General features: G+C 47.5%; 1 protein-coding gene across 3 annotated transcripts in view; it reads right to left on the bottom strand.

The window, feature by feature from the left end:
* Nucleotides 1-20,891, bottom strand: part of TNKS (tankyrase) — a 2,071,987-nt gene that overhangs the window by 1,108,315 nt on the left and 942,781 nt on the right. For 2 of the 3 annotated variants that reach the window (XM_069626094.1, XM_069626092.1), the window contains one exon: nt 18,436-18,581. In XM_069626094.1, coding sequence (XP_069482195.1) covers nt 18,436-18,581 — 146 coding nt within the window. The remainder of the gene's footprint in view (nt 1-18,435; nt 18,582-20,891) is intronic. The other variant, XM_069626093.1, reaches the window with a different exon arrangement.

The raw sequence follows: 20,891 nt of genomic DNA on the forward strand, positions 1-20,891 counted from the left end.
TAAAACATTGTGCATGACTTTTACTTGCCTGTAAGAAGTGCTTCAGATCACCTTGACTTTTGCTAACTTAACATTGGCTGACCTGGCTCCCTGAATGACTTCTCTCCTCTGCTTAGGTGTTGTGTCTTCCTTCCAGGAAGGGGTTAACTAAGTTTGCATTGGGGTTACAAAAAGTACTTAACTGCTTCAGAATATTTGTGTGATCTCTTGTTTTGTTCTAAAGGACCTATTTCCTTTGACATATTCCTAAATCTGATACTTAAATCAACAGTGATATATATTAATGTCCCCAGCACCCTAACTATTGAAGTCACCTGAGGGTGTAGGCAGTGTCTGTGCGCCATCCCAAACGGTTACTTACTGATTTCGAAATCTTAAGAGTGTATTTTTGAAGTGTATTTGAGTCTGTTATATTGCCCCTTCTGAAGAAGGCTTACTCTTGACTGCTAAATTAATAATTATTGAATCAAGAAATCCTGCGTATAAGAGTTTATTTGAATACTAGTCACTGTGAATTTCTGTGCAACTCCTCTACAACTCTCATTGACCCCTCTTGAGATAAGCCTGGCTGCTCAACACGCTACCAACCTGTGTAGTTCAGACTTCTACCAAAGGTTGGGTTCCTATTGCCAAGAGGTCAGGGTTTTTGTAGTGCACCCAAAGGGTACTGTATACAATCTTGCCTAAGAGCCTGGCCCACCTGGGCCTTCATAGGCAGGTAGGCCATCTTGAGCTTCTCCTTCATGGGCAGCTCGGACCACTTGTCCTGCTTGCCCTTCTCCTTCAAAGGCGGTTCGGACACCTTACCCTGTTTGGCCTTATCCAGTGTTTCCCGTAGCCTCCCTGGGGTAGCTGACTTCTGTTTGGATAAAGCTGGAGCAGTGGCTGGAGATCGAGGCCGATGGAGACGACTAACACGCCCTGACCGTTGCAGGACCCGCAGGAGGGCGACTCAGACAGAAGCAGACTCGCGGTGCTCGAGTTGGGCCCCCACGGATGGAGCGCCCTGAAAGGACTAGACACACCGCTCAGGAGTAAAGGTCTTGGTCAGGAAGTCTTAGTTACTTACCTGTAACTGTATTTCTCCAGCATTCGTATCTTTCATAGATTCACATGCTTGAATATTCCCAGTCAGACTGGGAATCCTCAGTGATAAAAATAATAATTCTTTTTTTTTTTAATATACACACATTGCTAATAGCAATGCATGTACATAGCCCATTCTGGCCTATGAGCCATTCTATTGTGTAGTCCCTCCACCTCACTTTGGTCCTTTATGACGCCAACAAATGAGGTGGCAGGGCTTCAGCTCTGTCCCAGGCAGCCATCTTCAGATTTTGAACCGTAGGAATTACAGTATGATGGGTGCCAAGCGTAGGAGCAGCCTCTTGGGGGAGGCGGGAGGGCGCATGTGAATCTATGAAAGATACCAATGCTGGAGAAATACAGTTACAGGTAAGTAACTAAGACTTCTTCAGCATTGGATCTTTCATAGATTCAGATGCTTGAATAGAATACCAAGCAGTTAAAAACATGCCACCATCGGTATACATATGCATAAATACAGAAAAAATATTTCTGATCAAACCTTTACCATGGAGAGAAACAACGGTTACATACTCAGGGAAAGGTGGGTAAAGGAGGCTGGTCCTACCTTATGCAAAGAGGTGGCGGAGCACTGCCTGTCCAACTGCAGTTTCTTTGTTGGTATCTTCAGCCAGGCAATAGTGTTTAGCGAACGTGTGCAGAGTGCTTCATGTGGCGGCTCTGCATATGTCCTTAAAGGACACCCCTGCGTAGAATGCTGTTGAAGCCGCTCTCCCTCGGGTGGAGTGCGCTGAGGGCGGTTTGGGAAGGGGGGGTCGCCTTTCGTTAGATGGCTGTGGGTGATACAAGAAGAGACCCAGAGTGTCGGACCTTGTTTGGAAATATGCTGGCCCTTTGTATGGCCAGAGAAGGCAATGAACAGTCTATTTGAAGAACGGAACTCTCCACTCCTTTGCAAATAAAACTTTAAAACTCTTGCTATGTCCAGAGAATGCAATGTTCGTTCTGCTTCCGAAGAATGATTCTGGAAGAAAGTTGGTAAAACAATGCATTCTGTGAGCGTCATTTCCGATACTACTTTCGGAAGGAACTTAGGGCGTGGTCTCAAAATGAAAGTCCTTATGGAACAAGGTGAAGGGGGGGTTCAGACAAGGCTTGCAACTCACTGATCATCCTGGCAGAAGTAATGGTTATCAAGAAAGCCGTTTTCCATGACAACAATTTTAAGTCGCACCTGTGAATGGGCTTGTAACGAGGCTCCAGTGTTCAAGTTCCAGGATGGAACCGGCGTGGGAGTAGGTGGGAATGTACGCAAAAGTCCTTTAAGGAAGACATTAACGGCCGGAAGGGAGAGTAAGGACCGTCTCCGGGCCGTTGTGTATGCCGCAATGGCTGATAGGTGGACCTTGATCGAAGACAGTGAAAGACCTGCTTTGGCTAAGTGCAATAAGTAGGGAAGTACTTGCTCAACCGAGGCGATGAGGATCAATAGCATATGCCTCACACCACTTGGAAAAACAAGTCCATTTCCTAGTGTAAGTGATGCGGAGCCCTTGAGGCTCTGATTATGTCCCAGCACTAAGTAGGCAGATTGAGATTCATCAGCTTACGCTGCTCATGAACCAAGTCTTGAGAGACAGGCTCGCTGGATCGTGATGGAGGACCCTGCGGTTCTGTTGCTTCAATAGATACTGATGCGCTTTGAGGCGAATCAGGGGCCATTGGGACAGAATGGGGGGGGGGGAAGGAATATAGGAATTTCCCCATCCAATCCACTGAGAACCTGTCTCCTATTGACTGGCTCTCTGGGTATCTGGAGGCGAACATTTTGCATTTCTTGTTGGCAAAAAGATCAAAATGTGGATGGCCCCATAAGGCGAAGATCCGTTGGGCTTCCTTCTCGTCCAGCTCTCACTCGTGGGAGGACATGTAGTCTGTGCTTAGTTTGTCCGCTAGGACATTGTCCAACCACGGAAGGTGTTCCGCTTTGATTTGGACTCCGAGTGCAATGCCCATGCCCATAGTAGTTGAGCTTCTTGAGATACGATCTGACCTTGTGCCTCCTTGCTGGTTTGCGTAGTGCATGGAGGTTGTGTTGTCTGTCTGTACAGTGAGTACCTGTCCTGCCACTGCCGGAAGGAAAGCTTTCAGTGCCGACCGCATGGCCCTGTGTTCCAACACACTGATGTGGAGTTGGGACTCCTGGATTGACCAGGAGCCCTTGGTTTATAGGTCCACAAGATGAGCACCCCAGCCCGAAAGACGCGTCGACGTTGGTGCCTGAAATGGCATCCCTTGTAATAGGTTCTGCGGAGCATTCCACCATCGAAGAGCTTTGTGCAGCGTCGTTGGAATCTGGACGATGTCCTCCCAAGAGCCGAGAGCTTGTTTCCATTGGTGGTCACGTGCCTCCTGGACAGGGCTCATGCAAAGCCTGCAATTTGGTATGAGGAATATACATGAGGACATCATGCCCAGGAGGGATTTGTAAGAGTGCACCAATGTCGTTTCTCTCCCTAAGAACCACGATGTCAAGCGGAGAATTGCTGTTGCTCTTTCTGCCGACGGTCTCCCCCTGGGAATGTTGGTGTCGAGCTCGGCTCCCAGGAAAGAGACTGTCTTGCTGGGAACTGGGCAGGATTTTGTGTAGTTTATGGCGAAACCTAACCCTCTTAAGAGATTTGTCGTCTTTGAGACTGCCAAGCGGGCGCTTGAGGCGGAACTTGCCAGTTGTCCAGATATGGAAAGAATTCTTTTCCTGTCCTCCTGCATTTTGCAGCCACTGGTGCCAGGCATTTTGTAAAAACTCTCGGTGCCGATCTCAGACCGAACTGGAGCACTCGAAATTGAAAATGAAGATCGCCCACCGTGAACCTGAGGAATTTTCTGTGTGCTGGGTGGATTGGTACATGGAAGTATGTGTCCTCCAAGTCTAGAGTGGCCAAAAAATCGTGCCTCTTTAACCAAGGAAGCACTCCTTGCAAAGTTATCTTGAATTTGATGCGCTTGATATATTTGTTTAGCACTCTCAGGTCCAAGATGGGTCGCCATTGACCATTCTTTTTGACGAGGAAGAAGCGGGAGTAGAAACCCTTTCCTCTTAGAGAGTAAGCTACTGGCTCTATTGCTACTTTGTGCAGCAACGTATGGATTTCAGCCATGACTTGTTTTAACATATGCACCTTGCGCAGAGTCGGGGGCAAGGAAGGAGGCTGGTCTAGAAATTCCAAGGTGTGTCCCTCGCGGACCACCTGCAACACCCATTTGTCTGATGTTATTGACTGCCAGCTTTGGTAGAACTGGCTCACCCTCCCCCCCCCCCCCCCCCTACCGGGGTGTGACATTGAGGGGGAAGGAGCTGGACTGTCAGTTTTGTTGAGCGGTGTCACGCCTCCCTCTCTGGCTGTATTTATGGAAGACTGGTACTTGGTGTCCTGGTATGAACTACCTTGTGACTTCTGACCGTAGGAAAGATGGTTAAAACCTCTGTACTTCGAGGATGAACCTCAAAAAGGATGAAAAGACTGGCGATCTTTGTCTTTATCTTTCAAAGAGCTGATGGCACATGCCGTGTCAGTTTTGATTCCTTTGAGGTGGTCATCAATCTTTTTCCCCAAAGAGTTCTTGACCATCAAAGGGCATGTCTAATATCTGAGCTTGGACCTCAGGTCTGAAATTGGAAGCCTTCCTCCAGGCCTGCCTTCTCAGCACTGTGCCGCGGGCCATCTGCCGGAAACCCGACTCCGCCACATCCACTGCTGCGTCAATCATGTGATCCAAAGCTGCGTCCCCATTAGTGATCATCCTGGCTTCCTCCTGGAGTTCTACAGGTAGCTTTTTGGTCAGCTTAGACATGCAGAACCAACACTTGCGGTCTTCCCTCGCCGTCATGGCCAGTGCGTTGCCCGCTCTGATGGTAAGCGATGCTGATGCGGATACTTTCCTGCCCATCGCCTCCAGTTTGTGACCGTCCTTGTCCGGTGGGGCTTATAGAGGTGATGGATTGGCCAACTTTCTCTTAGCTGCTAATGTGATGACCGAGTCCGTTTTTTTTAGGACCTCGTAGACAAAGGGGTGCAGACTCAGGGGCCTAATTTTTTCTCAGGCCTGGAAACTAGAGCCGGAGTGGATAGGGGTGTGGACATTATCTTGGATCTGGACTCACATGGTGTTGAGGAGAGGAATGGTAGTAACAGATCTCCTTTCGATGTGACCTGTAACTGAAACAATTCTGCGGCTTTGCCAATGATAGTATGAAAGGAGACTAGATCATCCAGTGGTGAAGAGCCACCCGGAGAATCTTTCTTCCTGGGCTTTTCGACAATGTAATCGTCCCATTCACTAGTATCAGGATCCTGCGCCATATCGCCTTCTTCCGGTTCAGAAAATTCTCTGAAAGGATCTTCCCGCCAGTCTGAGTCCGAACCAGAGGATGGTACAATCGTTCGATATCTAACTGGAGATCTTGTTCTATGTGACGATGCTGGAGAAGGGACCCTTGTCCTGCTCCTAGATCTGGGTGGCGGTTCCGGTGAACGCACACTTTTCTCTGGCCTACTCCTGGATGCGAATGTCTTGGCGTGCTTTGTCGAGGTGAAAAATCCCTCTGCGGGGGGTTTGGCTCCCTCGGTACAGCTGACTTGCTTTTTTCATTTTGACGTCTGTTGAACTCCTCAATGATCCTTTGCATTGATAACATGAGCACAGGATCATAAGGATCAGCAGGCACCTCTGTTGTAGGTTGCCCAGGAGGACTGTGTTCCTTAGGTATAAGACAATGCTGTTCTTTAACAAACTCAGTGTCTGAAAACTCTTCCTGCAGGATGACGTCAGGTAGCGCTGGCATTTCTCCTAAGGGAGATAATTATGTTCCCTATGGTTCGAGAGCATCTACAAACTGAGGTGGCGCTTCTATAGACTCAGGAAAACTGTCTTCATTGGATGGTGTAACAGTGGCGTCAGCGAAGGGCGTTTTGGGCCCTAAATCCGCTGTCAGTAAGTGAGCTCGCGGTGCCATCGATGGAGCTGTGGTCGAAGATTTCATGGACGGAAACTTGACTTTATTCGTCAACGAGTGAGTGGATGAAGATTTCGTGTATGGCACCTTATCCGTCGACGAGTGCTTCGTGGACAAATGTCTCATGGACGAGTGCTTCGTGGACGAATGATGAGCTTCCTTCGTCAACAATTGCTTCCAGAATGATAAACTCGCGATGAGGAATTACTTCTGGACAAAGCAGTTTGCGCGTGGTGGTCGATGAGGGTCTCGTCAACAGGTTTGTGGACGACAGGCCTCTATCTTTACCGCCGCTCGTAGACGGCTTCTCTGTGCAAGACTGCCCCTCCCCCCCATTTTTTGCAAACTCCTCCTTACCTCTGGAGGTAGTTTTTGCCGTAGAATGCTTTATCTTATGGCTTGTAGAGTCCAGCGGAGGTAGGAAAGATATAATTTCTGGCATCCTAATCTTGGGAGTGGGGGGGTGTGGCTTGGAGCGCCATCGATGTGGTCGCTCCTCTGAGGCCGCCCGTGGGATGCCCGCCGCCGCCGTCAATTCCCGGCGGTTCTAAGCGGGTTTCCGTGTCGCCAATGCCATCTAAGGTGACCGGAACCGACATGGCACAACCTGGCCAAACATAACCTTCGACCGAAGAGGCGTTCTACCAGAATTCAGCGGCCGAACTTCTCCCCAGTCTACAGCCGAAGAAACCAAGATGGCCGCCAAGCCGGAACCCAGCAGCACACTCCGCACCTGGTGGTAACAGGGTCTTAGAGCGCCGGGGAGTTGGAGAGGGGGAGCAGACTCCAGCACAGAGCCATCCGATTCATACCAAGGCTGCCCGGAATGCACACGAGTGCATCCTCGGCTGCTGGGGCCTGAGTACCAGATGCACACTCCGAGGGACCGGGAGAACGGGCTTCCACCCCTCCCCCCGCTACGCGGAACGAGTCAGCGACAGCCGACATTACAGAACCGCACACGGGAGGTTCACAGAGACACCTGGGACCTCCATCAGCGAAGGACCACCGATGACTTGAGGAGGGGCGCGGGAAGCAGCGAGAGAACTGCTTTCATCCAGAGAGGCCTTGAGCCCGTGGGCCTCATCACAGCGATATACCCACCCCCACTCACGCAACAGTCGGCCATCCTGCACCGTTCCCGAAACACTGAGACCCCTCCCCCCCCCGCCCAACACCAACACTTCCTGGGGCCCCTGCCCACTCGCCCATATCTGGACCAGAGAGGGGGTCGAGAGCGATACAGCATGTCTAGGCAAACAAAGGTGAGCAAGGGCACAGATATCTCCGCCATGTTTACTGCACCGGAGAAACCCAAGAAACAAGATCCTCCTAAACTGACCCCACAGAAGCCACAAGAGGACAGGGGCGCCCTCGCTACCAAAGGAGACCTGATAGCCTTCATGGCGGATATTAAATCAGAGTTTCGCGCCTGCCTCTCGGAACTCACCGCTAAAATTGAACAGACGGACCAAAGGGTCACAGAAATCGAACAGAGGCTCGGAGAAATCGAGGACCATTCTCAGGACCACACTACCACGCTGGGGGAAGTGCAAAGATCCATCGATTCCCTGCACCACAAATGCGAGATCCTGGAGTTCAAACATGAAGACCTTGAAAATAGGGCACGTCGCAACAACCTCCGCATTCGGGGCGTCCCAACCTCTGTCCCTGACAGCAAGTTAGCGGATTACGTGGGAAGCTTCTTCGAGGCCCTGCTCCCGGATCTGGACAAATCTCAGCTCCTGCTGGACCGGACCCACAGACTCCGCCCGCGCCGAGGGACAGATTCGGACCCCCCCCAGATGTTATTACCAGGGTCCACTTCTTCACAATCAAAGAGGCAATATCAGCGATCAGTCACCAAGGAGAAGAGATCACTTTTCTGAGCACCCCACTTCAAATATACCAGGACCTCTCACCACTTACTCTTCAGAAAAGAAGAAGAGCACTCCAGCCTCTGGCAGTGTTCCTTCAGGAGCAACAGATCCGTTACAGGTGGCTGTTTCCGACAGCTCTCCAGTTTACATATAAAGGCACCCTACGCCGAATCAGCCACCTGGAAGACGCAGAGAAAATCTTACATCCAGCCTCGCCCCGAGATCCTTCCACGCCAAAACCAGAGAGGACCGAGGACTCTGGACCGCCTCCTTCCCCAAAGCCCAAACACACGTCATGGTCGTCAACCCAGCGGAGCAACAGAAAGAGATGAACGAGGACGCTTCCACGGTCCCAGGTTCTGTCAGCAATTTAGCCTGGACGCAGGTGCCCTTACCTAAATTAGGACCCGCCACCTGTGTCTCGAACTAAGGAACCTTGAAGGCGGTGGCGACGGGCCATACCCATGGTTCATACGCACTCCAAGGATACTTTCCAACCTTTGTTCCTTGGAAACCCACAGTACACAATACGCAATGCGACAGTTGGCCCTGTTGGCCGAGGGTACGCCCGTACTTACAATGTCGGTCTACCCTCCAGTTAAAGTTGCGGCCCCCCATTGGGGTTCCGCGTTAAAACCTCAAGTGCAGGATGATATCAAGAGATTCCCCAACAGACATGGCAGCTGAATCACCGCCCCACGACCCCCCCCCTAACCCAAGGAAAGGAGAGTGAGACTTTAGCGGACCTCCAGACGCTTCGGATCCTCTCCCTGAATGTTAATGGCCTGAACTCCCCTAACAAGCGAAAGGCAATTCTACTGAAACTTTGGGACGAAGACGCAGCGATAGCCATGCTCCAAGAGACTCACTTGCTGCCGGTAGATGTGACCCGGCTCCGGTCCCGGTTATTCCCGCTCCAATTCTTTGCCTCTGGCACAAACAAAAAAGGAGGTACGGCGATCCTCTTCAGGAAAGACTTGAACCCACAGATTCTGGAAAAGAAAATCTGCCCAGAAGGCCGATTTACAGCAGTCAAATGCCTCCTAATGGGAGATCTATATACTCTTGTCTCGGTGTACGCCCCTAACACTGGACAATCACACTTCTAGGACTCCTTGGGCACATCTCTTGCTAGCTTTGTGGAGGGCCAAACAATAGTCGGTGGGGACTTCAATGGGGTTCCCGACCCCACCAAAGACCGGTCACACCCCCCCCCCCCCGACTCCAAGCGACTTCACCCAAGCACTTAGCCTCCTCCAACTCTTCAGGACCCTGGAGATAATATACTCATGGCGGGTGTTCCACCCTGACGAAAAAGATTTCTCTTTTTATTCATTCGTCCATCGCACCTTTTCAAGCATCGACCTGTTCCTGATCTCCCCGCAAACTTTCCCCTCAGTCAAAGAAGTCTCCATCGGCACAAGAGCGATATCCGACCACGCCCCAGTGCTCTTGGAACTCCGGGTTCAGAACCCTAACCTCAATAACCCACGTAAATGGACGTTGTACGACCCGATCCTTAACAACATGGCTACCAGAGACAAGATCGCAACAGGAATAAGAAATGTCTTTAACGAAAATCCAGCCTCGGACACCTCGTTAGCGAACAACTGGGACGCCATGAAGGCAGTAATCAGGGGATCCCTAATTGCCCAAGCTGTGCCCTACCACCGAGACAGGTGTCAGACCCGGACGGCTCTAGAGAACGAACTAAGAGAGGCCGAGGCACTCCACAAGGAGAAAGGCTGGTCCCCCAAAACCCAACGGATCATTCGTACGGCAAGGAAAAAACTGGAAGCCCACTATGCGGAACAAACCGCCCAACTAATGGCGAAGGCCAAACAGTCATATTACGCGAAGGGTAACAAGGCGAACAAGTTCCTGGTGGCCAAGCTAGCCAAGCAGAGACGCGTCAACGCGATCACTGGTCTGCATGATCCCAACGGGGTCACACTATACTCAGAGCCCGAAAAGCAACGACTCGCAATAGATTATCTGACCCAAATCATGAAGACAACCCCACGAAACTTATCACAACAGAAGGAATACCTGCAGCAGGCAGCAGTGCCCCGTCTCTCCGACGCAGCGAGACACGAACTGGAGGAGCTCATTACAGGGGAGGAAGTTGAGGAAGCCATCAAATCACTTAAAACACGGGCCCCCCAGCCCAGACGGCTTTTCAACCAGGTTTTACAAACTATTCAGAGCACAACTGACCCCCCACCTGGTTACCCTATTCAACTCCTTCAGGGAAACGGGAGCAGTGACCCCATCGATGCAGGAATCAACCACCATCCTCCTGCCCAAACCTGGAAAAGATCCGAGAAGCATAACGTCCTACAGACCAATCGCACTTTTAAACATTGATGCGAACATATACTCAAAAATTCTAGCAACCCGCTTAAATCGCATCTTGCCGAAGATCATCCACCCCGACCCGGCAGGTTTCATCCTACACCGGACAGCAGGTGACAACATCCGGAGAACCCTGAACCTGGTGGACCTTGCCTCCCGGAACGCCCAAAAATTAGTCTTAGTGGCTCTCGACGCAGCTAAGGCATATGATAGGGTGGATTGGGCATTCATGAGACACACCCTAGGGGCCTTCGGCTTCGGGTCAACTTTCCAAACAATGGTTCTAGCCAACTATAATAGCCCTAAAACTAGCCTGAGAATCAACGGACGCAGCTCGGCTCCAATCCCCCTATCATGCGGAACCCGGCAAGGCTGTCCACTGTCACCCTTGCTTTTCGCACTCACCATGGAGCCCTTTGCACAAAAGATCAGGCGAAACGACCAAATCAAGGGCATACAAAGTGGCCCCACGCATCACAAAATCGCCCTATAAGCAGACGACATTCTGCTCAAGATCTCGGAGGCCCACTCATCTCTAAAACACGCGATACGAGAAATCGCCAGCTATGGCGAGGTCTCAGGCCTCACCATAAACTTCGATAAATCATCCACCCTGGGTATCGGCCTCAACCCAACAGAACGGGAACCACTGACTAAGATGTGCCCGATAACATGGGGAAAAAAGAGCCATCCCCTAATCTAGGGGTCCACATCCCGGCTGACCCAAGAGACACATACAAAGCCAATTTCCCCCGACTCTTTAAAGAACTGGAAGGCGACTTGAAACACTGGGAGACCCAAGAAATCTCACTGCTCGGGCACATCACTGCATGCAAGATGAACCTCCTTCCGAGGTTCCTATACGCCTGTGCCTCCTACCAGTAGCGATCCCCACACCAACTCTTCGAGGGATCCAGAGAAAAATGCTGAACTTTATTTGGAAAGGTAAGAAAGCGAGAATCCCTCTCAGAACTATGCTGGGGAGTTCCAAACTGGGAGGATTGGGGGTCTCAGACTTGCAGGCCTACAGAGTGGCAGCTCAATTGGCACAGGTCCAGGCATGGCAAAATACGACAAACCGCCCTAGATGTGTAGAGTTGGAACAATCACGAGTGCCCCTACCCTTACGATTTCTACCACACATCCCACCCCCCCTCAGGACTCAATGGGGAGATTTCTTGCTATCAACCAAACACACCCTTAGCTCCTGGGACTGGGCGCTAAAACGAAAGGGAGTGCCAAGAGGACTGAGCCCACGCTCCCCGGTCTTCCAGAATCCAAGGTTGCACCGGGAACGAATCCGCACAATTTTCGTAACTGGATTAAGGGGGGGCTGGAGACCATAGACCAGCTGTATATGGGGGGGGGGGGGAGACCTCTCACATTCGCCCAATGCAAGGAGAAATTGCAACTCCAGGAAAGGGATAGATTCACCTACATTCAATTACGCCACTGGTGCTCACATCCCCAAACTCTGCAAGCAGCGACACGCCCTCCTACTGCCCTAGAACTCACTCTGGGAGACCTTCCAACCCGCGGCAGAGTATCCACCCTATACAGGCGCTTCTTAAGTGACTTCCTGACCACAAAAACCCGCTGCATGGCCCAATGGGAGGCGGACCTGGGTCACCCAATAGAGGATCAAACCTGGGTGGACATATGGACCAGAACACACACCTCTTCCACCTGCATTACCAATAGGGAATGTGCGTACAAGATCACGCTGCGGTGGTACTACCCGCCCCTCAGACTTCACCATATGAACCCCCAGGTGGATCATTCTTGTTGGAGAGGATGCGGCCACCCAGGCTGCTCCTTCCACATGTGGTGGGCTTGCCCAAAGATCCAACAATTCTGGAAATCATGCCTGGGGTCCATCACACAAATTACCGGAACAACAATTCCCCTGGAACCAGAACCAGTTTTGCTGGGAGCTCCAATCCCCGGGACCTACCCGCGCTCCGGGACCAGAGCGAAACTACTAACCCACCACCTACTAGCAGGGAAAACTGTGGTGGCCCGAGCTTGGAAAACCCCGGAAGGCCCTCACATAGCCCAATGATGGACCAAACTTTGGGACATTCTGGTAGCGGAGAAGGTGACGGCAGCACAAGCGGGAACTCTCCATCGTTTCCAGAATATCTGGGCCCCAGTGCTGGAATTCGACCAGCGCTTCCCCGCCCTGACCTATAAACCTACCAGGGCCCGCTGGATCCTGAAAAACCAAGAGATCCCTGAGGAAGATACATAGACGCTGAGGCGCAAACTGGACAGCCCAGGAGGGAAGATTCCGCCTACAAGGCCTAAGGGACAGAGGGACCAAAGGGAGGAGGGAGGGAGGAAACTCAGGGGGGGGGGGGATAAAGGACTGGGGATCAACATGCCTAAATAATCACTGCTTATAATGTTTGTAATTGTCATCCTGCCTTGATTTAAAATAAACAAAGTTAAAAAAAAATCTTGGGAGTGGGAGAGGAAACCCTTTACACTTTCAGAAATTTGCTTCTCAGATGATTTACTGGAGTGAACAGGAGCTGTCTTCACAGATTCATAGTCTGAAGAAAGTTCCTTGGTTTCCAGATGCAGAATGCAGAAGAAGTCTTCTATGTCTGTCTTGTAGGGTCTTAGTTGAAAAAGACTTGCAAATGTGACATTTCTGGATGTCATGAGGATATAGACAGTATATACAGTGATCATGGGGGTCTTTCATGTAAACCACCTTTCTCCTGCACCTCGTGCAATCCCTGAACAGGGAAGGTTTCTTGGTTGGCTGAAGTTCAGCTATCTGAAGAGAAAGTTCACTCGACGAATTCTGGATCAAAATAAAGTTTTTTTGAAATCCCAAAAACCAGTAGAGATAGGCCCTAGCCAGGGGAATGTGGTAGAGTATATAGAAATATAAACTACTGTAAAAATAGAAGGATATTAAAAAAAAGCTCGGAGCTTGAGGATTCCCTGTGTCAATTAGACTGTGGTGAAAAATCTGAAAATGGCTGCCTGGGGCGGAGCTTAAGCCCTGCCACCTCATTGGTTGGGGTCATAAAGTACCAAAGTGAGGTGGAGGGACTACACAATAAAATGGCTCATAGGCCATAATGGGCTATGTACTTGCATTGCCATTAGCAATGTGTGTATATATTTTTTTTTTGTATAATAATTTTTATCACAGAGGATTCCCAGTCTGACGACGGGGAATATTCAAGCATCTGAATCTATGAAAGATCCAATGCTGGAGAACCACGCCGCCAACCGGACGTGTCCATCCTTCATCGTGCGCTTGGTGAAGCCACGGCAGATCTCACAATCTTCTTTATGCGCCGGGTGTGGACAATGCAGGCACTGGGAATGTCATCAGAATAAACATTCCGCAAACCGCAGCTTGTGCACAGCTTGAAGAGGGAAGCTCTGTCCTTCTCCGGTGCGATGTAGGCCTGAAGACTTCTGGAAGCTTCCAAGAAGAACACAACGATTTCTGCCCTGGAGGGGCGATGAAAGATGCTGAAAAACCAGTCCCTGTTAATCAGAAATATTAATCGATTGAGCACAAGGGCTCGATTGACCGAAAAATAGAATTCTCTAGTACTAAAAGCGAAAAAACGCAGAAAAGCTCGAAGAGCAAAACGCGATGACTCCCAACAGTTGAACGTGCAGCAACCATGGGTGCCTTACTGCAGCTGCGAATGCAGCTCACGGTAAAAACACACAATGGTTATAAAAAGTAAACCACTGCCACGGGCCATTAATTGTAGAAAGGGTAACAAAAATGTTACATGAGAAACTAGACAAAGAGGTTACTAAGTAACCCCTCCAGTACCCTATTGTAAGATAGTGTGTGCTGGGTCTAGAATGCTACAAAATTAGTTCATTTCACTTCACTGCTCTTGGAAACAGTTTCACCAAGAGAAGGTATTTAAACCTTTGGGAAATCTAAGACTTCCCCATTTCACTGCGCTGAAGGTGCTTTGTCTCACAATGTAAAGATGCCTATGGAGTTTGTCAGACTCCAAAGTAACAAGAAACACATAGTCCAAATCACAATAAAAATACACGAGAGTGTGAGAAAAAGTGCTCACTCTCTCCAAGTTAGAAATTAAAAGTCCTGAAGTCCAGCAAAAGAGCTAGGACTAAGGTAGAAAGGAATTGGCAAATTTCTGAGAATTCTCCCTAACATGTGCCATAAACGTCCTTTGTTCTGCGAATGAAGTGTGCAAGATTACAAACTATACAAAATAATGTAGTCAGGGTGATCACTGGCTTAAAAAGACGAGATCATGTCTCTGATGAAGTGCAGTCAGCACTGGCTTCCCATTGAAGCAAGACTACACTTTTGCTTACTAGTTATGACCCACAGATGTTTGACAGGCGTCTGCCCTTTATACCTGAGGAAATTACTGATTCACAAATCATGTGCAAGATTTGTGGTCCAATCATACTAATCAGCTATTAATACCAGCTTACGCAGACCATGAAAGGAGCTTATCTTGCTGATCCTAAGGTAAGCAATGCTCTACCTACCAGATATTCCAATAGTGACATCGACTGAGCAACTGTGAAAGAAACTGATGACCCTAATGTTTAGATAATTTTTGGCTGATTTTCCTATATGTATCTCCTCTGCATCCTATTGGAAATAGTTCACCTGTTGCGCAATATATATTAAAGAAAAGTTTGGAGCTGATAAAAAGGCGCCAAAACCGCAGACTAACAGCAGACCAAAGAAATCCTTGCGGAGCGTTCTCTCTCGCGACTGCTGCTGTGACATCCCGTTCAGAGTCTGTCCTTTCGTCACCACACTTAGGAAGCAGCAGACCGTGTCTGTCGCTGCTGCACAGGAGAGAATCCGGCTACATTGGCTTCTTCTAACCTAAGGTACTGCAGGGCTAAAGGTAGAACTTACTGTAAAATGAAGAGTCGCTCCAGTGTGACTGTAGGGCGTGAACAGGTGTTTGGGTTTCCACCCATAACTCTGGTCCAGGTTTGTCAGCTTGTGTCCTTTAGGAAGTCTATTGCAGGGTCCCCCAACGTGTGTTATATTGCAGAGCATCTTTTTCTAGTGACGGACAGTATCCCGAGGAACTTTGCTTATTCTGCTACTTCATTAGACTTTGGCTCCACTCCTACAATGACTTTTCGTATAGTTAGGGATTGGACTTTAAAAGCATTAGAAGCTCTGAAAAGTGTCACTATAATGTTAAGATTTGCTAATGTATGTATAACCAACGTTTTTTCCGTCCTAAAGACTATCTGATGTCGTTTTGCTAACGAAATGCAATTACTATTTATATGTAAATGAATAAGTGTGTGGTAGTACCAATAATACAGTAGAACTTTCAATAGTATCAAACTAACAATTGTAACCGCAAACTACTATTGTAGTAATCCCCTCTGAAAAGTATTAAGAATTCCTGTGTGTTGGTTATTGAAATAAGTATTTATCTACCTTCTTTGTGTAAATAAGAATAAATGTAGATTTGTAATACAACGTTTACTGTGTAAGTGCTTCTATGGACTATTGTATTTACTGGTTTCAGTGTACTTACCTACAGCTCACATCTTCCTCCTATGATAAGCCTGGCTGCTCTGCCATTCTACCAAGATCATCTGCGTAGTACAGACTTATACTAAGTTGGGGACCTGTATGCCAAGGGAGTTTTATAGAGCCTTACCTCAAGCGGACCTTAGGAAAACTACCCTAATAGACACTACCATGCTTGTGGTGGATTCCATTGTTATGCAATACAATTTCTTGAAAAATGCAGTAGCATAGAGGAACAAATGTGGTTCTTTTAAATGTTTTCAACATATGGCGAACTTCACAATGCCATGGAGTAAAATGTAGTGGCACAGCTCATGGACACATGCACCACATTTCAAACCTCAATCACAGAGTGAGCGAGGGCTCAGTCTCATGAACAGCATCAAGACCAAATTGCCTGGAAGAAAGTCACCTAGACATGCTCATGGGAACAAAGGGCAAATCTGTTACATAATAAAGTAAATCTTGAAGATGTGCATCATCACTGAAAGAGCAGCAAAGACAGGCGAGAGAAGCATGTGAATCAAGGTGGGGGAGGTTGGGTTCTGAGAGTTTCAAAGACTACAGCTGTAGTAGTGCCATTGCAAGTGTTAGCACCACTGAAGTGTGAAAAGATAACCATTGTTCACTTCTCCTGATCAATGCAGAAACTGTTTGGACATTACTTCTCACAAAGTGACTTTTAGAGATTGATATGCTTTGCTCATTGAGAGAGAACTTAGCCTTTTAAAAACAAAAGCTCATTAGAAAGGAGCTTCAAATGTAAACCTGTTTATGCTGTTAAAACGTTTCTGATACTTTAACGGGTATGGTATTCACACATCCCTTCATTTAAATGAAAATGTGTAGAGTAGTAATTCAAATAAAAATAAAGGGCAAAACTGGTGGTGCCGTCTGTCCTGTTGCTTTCCTATCTGATGAGAAAAATGTAGGTTTTCTGTATTATTTACATTAAAGTTTTATTTTCTTGGCTGCAAGACAATTTCTTTTGTCATGTGCTACCTGCTACTAGCCCCCCCCTTCCCAAGTTCCAAGATCTTTATATTTTTCATGATGTATAAAAAAGTAAAAATAATATATTAAACTGTTCCTTGTTAGAGTGTTGCCTCTTGATGGACCTCTGCTTTGTATGTACAAGTGACTAAATGTCCTCTTTTATGATGCGGTTTTTACCATATTCGACAGACAGACTGTTGGTTTGACTTCCGGAACAATCCGACATTACATGAATTAGTGGTATTTAACCGTCCGTCCATACTCCCCTCTCTTTAGTGGTCTTCATCATTAATCATGTTTGGTTTATTTCCTTCAACCAATAGAAAGCATTTACTTTATATTACATATGTTTAGTGAAAGGAGAATGCAGGAACTACTGCTAATATTAATTTGTGAGGCAGAATCTGTGTTCCACCAGAAGAACCAGACTTCCTTCTTTTACCAATCCATCATTAAAAAAGATCTTGCTAATATTTTGAGATGTAAAAAGACAATTTCAGATGAGTTAAAGTCTTAGAAGGAGAATAGAACACCCAAATGTCCCTTGAAGTAGAGCTGCTTGTGCCGCAAAATCGCATCCCTCCCTTGCACAGTGTGGAACACTAAACACTTGCTCACTGGTGAGCAGACAGCGCTGACCGCTACCAAATCACTCAGTTGCACACACCTACACAGAACTATCCCTTGGCGCACAGCCAAAGAGAACTAGAGGAAAAATTGCGCAGGATAATTCTACATTTCAATATCAGTGGGTTTCAACTTTATGATTTCGTATGGCAGCTCGAAACTCAATTTCATCCACCATTGACAATATTTTCAATAGTAAACCCTTAAGAATTTATAGAGAACCCTTGATAGACCCTATAGTGGTTTATCTAACAATTTCCTTGTGTGAAATAAATGACTAAAGACCATCGTTCTAACAACCCTAATTTTTTATCTAGAGTGTACGCTTAACCTACCACAGTGGCTAAATAAGCAAACACCCAGGCTACGGTCCTCCTCACACTCCATCTCCTTATCTGTACTGTGGATTTGGATTATAGGTGAGGGAAAAGTACCACTTAATAGCAAAAACTAAAAGGGGAATTGAAGTGGAGAGGTTGGCAGCAGGGGAAACTACACAATGTAGCTTATGGAGAGAGCTGCACTGGCCCATCGCTGCTGACAAGATTGTTACCCAGGGGCACATCAGTAGACTACAAGCAGTGAGAACTAAGGGCCACTCATGGACCAGTACTTGGTGGGGACTCTTTCAAGCACGTGCATTCTCGAGATAGACCCGTCGGAGGGATGTACAGACGGATGTATTAAAAAGGGAGGTATGAAACAGTTCCAAGACTCTTGATGACATGCATGTCCTGTGAACATCTGGTTTAATAGCTAATGCAACAAGGTAACTCTTAATGTCTTAAGTAGAATTGAAGGTACACTGGCCTATATTGTCAAACAACTGCAGTAGCAGTAAAGTACCAAGATAAAAAGTTTAGGTTACATTGCACCTAAAGAGCACTCTTCCTTAAAGATAAAAAAACAAAAACAAATGAACAGCGCAATGCAAACATAATGTAAATGCCACATTTAACAATCCAACGTTTACTTACCCTTTGTCTTTAGCATGCACATCAGCCCCATGATGCAGCAAATACTCAACTACAGAAATACGGTTATACCCTGCTGCAAAATGCAGAGGAGTTGAATGCCGTCCCTCCAGGTCTCTGCAATTAACATTCTGAGGGCTACAGAGCTGCTATTGGACAATAAAATAAAAAAGGAGGGAGAAATAAGAAAGCTAGATTGTTCTCAGTGCACATTTTATTTGAACATTATGGCAACTATGAGACCATGATAAGTTAATGTATGTACAAAATGTGTGAGCAGGAATAGCAGTTAACAAAGGACATTGTTAGCTATAGAATTTGAGAATACTACGTTTTAATAATAATCTCCCTCGGCCCCACGAATATAATAAAGGCACTACACTTAGCCCACAATCATTTTAATGTAGCCATCTTAATATTTAAAAAAATATCAGGTTTAAGAATATTTCTCATCCTAAGAGGCAGAGCGAGCTTCAGTTATGCCCCTTTTGATGATTTTTAAGTCAAGATCAAGTCAAATAGGTGAAAACAAGTCAAAGACTACCATAGAATGCGCATTAGTTAAAATGATTGAGCATCAGACGCACTCAAACATGCTGCTGACATTTATATTTTCCTTTGATATCACCCAAAGTCCCCTGGAAGATTGTTCATTTTTATGCCAAATCCTCTACCCATCAGACACTCCCCAGCACTTTTTTCTGGACTTTAAGGGGAACCCCTTTTCCCCCCCGATTCATTCATTTTGCTCTGACCATGGGAACCCTGTTAATTATGTTTTTATGTTGGTTTATGGAGTCATGCTTTCCTCCATCTGTGTTTCACTTTTGGTGCACACCTTTGTGCAGTGTTGCTGGCAGCCATTTGGGCTAGGTTTTTTATATTCTTTTATTTTCCTTAAGACGTACTGTTCAAAGTTAGGTGATGTGTTTTATCCTTCTGAGCTTTTGCTTTTGAGATCAGCACACACCACCCTATGTGGAATGCTGTATCCCTTTTCTCACTGCTCCTGTAACATTTCTGTTACAGAGAGAGGCATACCTAAATGGCTAGTGGCAGCGGAAGTGTTAACGTTTTCTGTGCATTTTTCCTACCCTGTTCACAGCCGTGGAAGTGCACAGAAGGGTCACAATTGACCAAAAAGGGTGCCACCGCCCCCTACTTTTCACCATTTATTGTTTGCTTGTCCTTCGTGGTCTTTAACCAACCTGGGTGGGGGAGATCCTGGTTTGAATTCTGTCTTCGGCGGGAATCCTTTAGGAAGCCTGCCAATGCTCCAGAGTGTCTGCAGACCGGAAAGAAGGGAGGAGTCCGAAGCACCGCAGTCCTTTCTCTTCTGGCATGCCTGCCTGGATCCAGTTCCTACTGGGAGACTAGCTGTCCAGAAAGGACAACCACGACCCAAAGTTCGAATGATGCATAACTGTTGATTGGCTAGGTTCCTGGATCAAAGACGAGTATCCTGAGGCAAAACACAAGTCGACCACCGGAACAGAAGAACCGTAGTGGGGAAAATCAGTCCTAAGAGGACTTGCAAGTTGAGCCATCCCACGACGTGCCAAGACCTTTTTGGGCTGTAAACCCCAATACCCGGGGATCTGCAACCATACTGCAGTGCATCATCTTCCTGTGAACAAACTCGCCCGAAACTTTGGTGGACTCTTTCAGGAGCCGAGCTAGAGCCAAAAATGGAGACTAATAGTTGCCTTTTGAACAGATAATAAGTCACTCACTGTAGTGACCAACTTACTCCTAGTCGACAGTCTCATTTCCTCCCTACTGTATGGGCGTCGCTCGCTAGGGACGGAAACAAACTGTTTCACCCCCAAAAAATTGTCTTTCCCCTTTAAATTTAGTTGCACGCTGGGCACGGCACCAGGAGCATACGATCCCCTGACTCTGCCCTCCGGTGCCACACCTCAGTTTCCTTTCACGTGTCGGCTAGATTAAACTGCCTCAAAACGTTGCTTATTGGGGAAGGGGGGACGAATGGATAAAAGGGGACTATGGACCCGGAGTTCGTTAGTCAATACAGTGAGAAACACATAATTACTCCTACATCCTGCCCCTTTCCTCCATACTGTATGGCCAGTTACCACTGATTGAAGCCCCAGAGAGGTGAGACGTTGAAGACTAAGAAAACAGGTTCCTCAGGACCGCTTGCCTGAAGGCTTTGTCCAATCGTGCACTGCCATCTAGACAATAGCACATGAAGAATGAGGAGGGAGTTGCCCAGGTAGCCTACCTGCTGATGGTCTGTTAAGGCACATTCCTTTGGAAGGTGACTGGCATTTAAGGATTTCAATCAGGCAACACACACCTTGGTCTCAACCTAGTATGTAGCACACAAATGAGATGCCTTTCTCTTTATTTTATGCAATTTCAATTTGAGATGGTACACAACTCGTCTCACACCCCCTTTTTCAAATACCCCGGGTCACAATGGACCATGAACCAGG

Source organism: Ambystoma mexicanum, chromosome 6p (genome assembly GCF_040938575.1).
Source record: "Ambystoma mexicanum isolate Mex_15411 chromosome 6p, UKY_AmexF1_1, whole genome shotgun sequence".
Lineage (NCBI taxonomy): Eukaryota > Metazoa > Chordata > Amphibia > Caudata > Ambystomatidae > Ambystoma > Ambystoma mexicanum.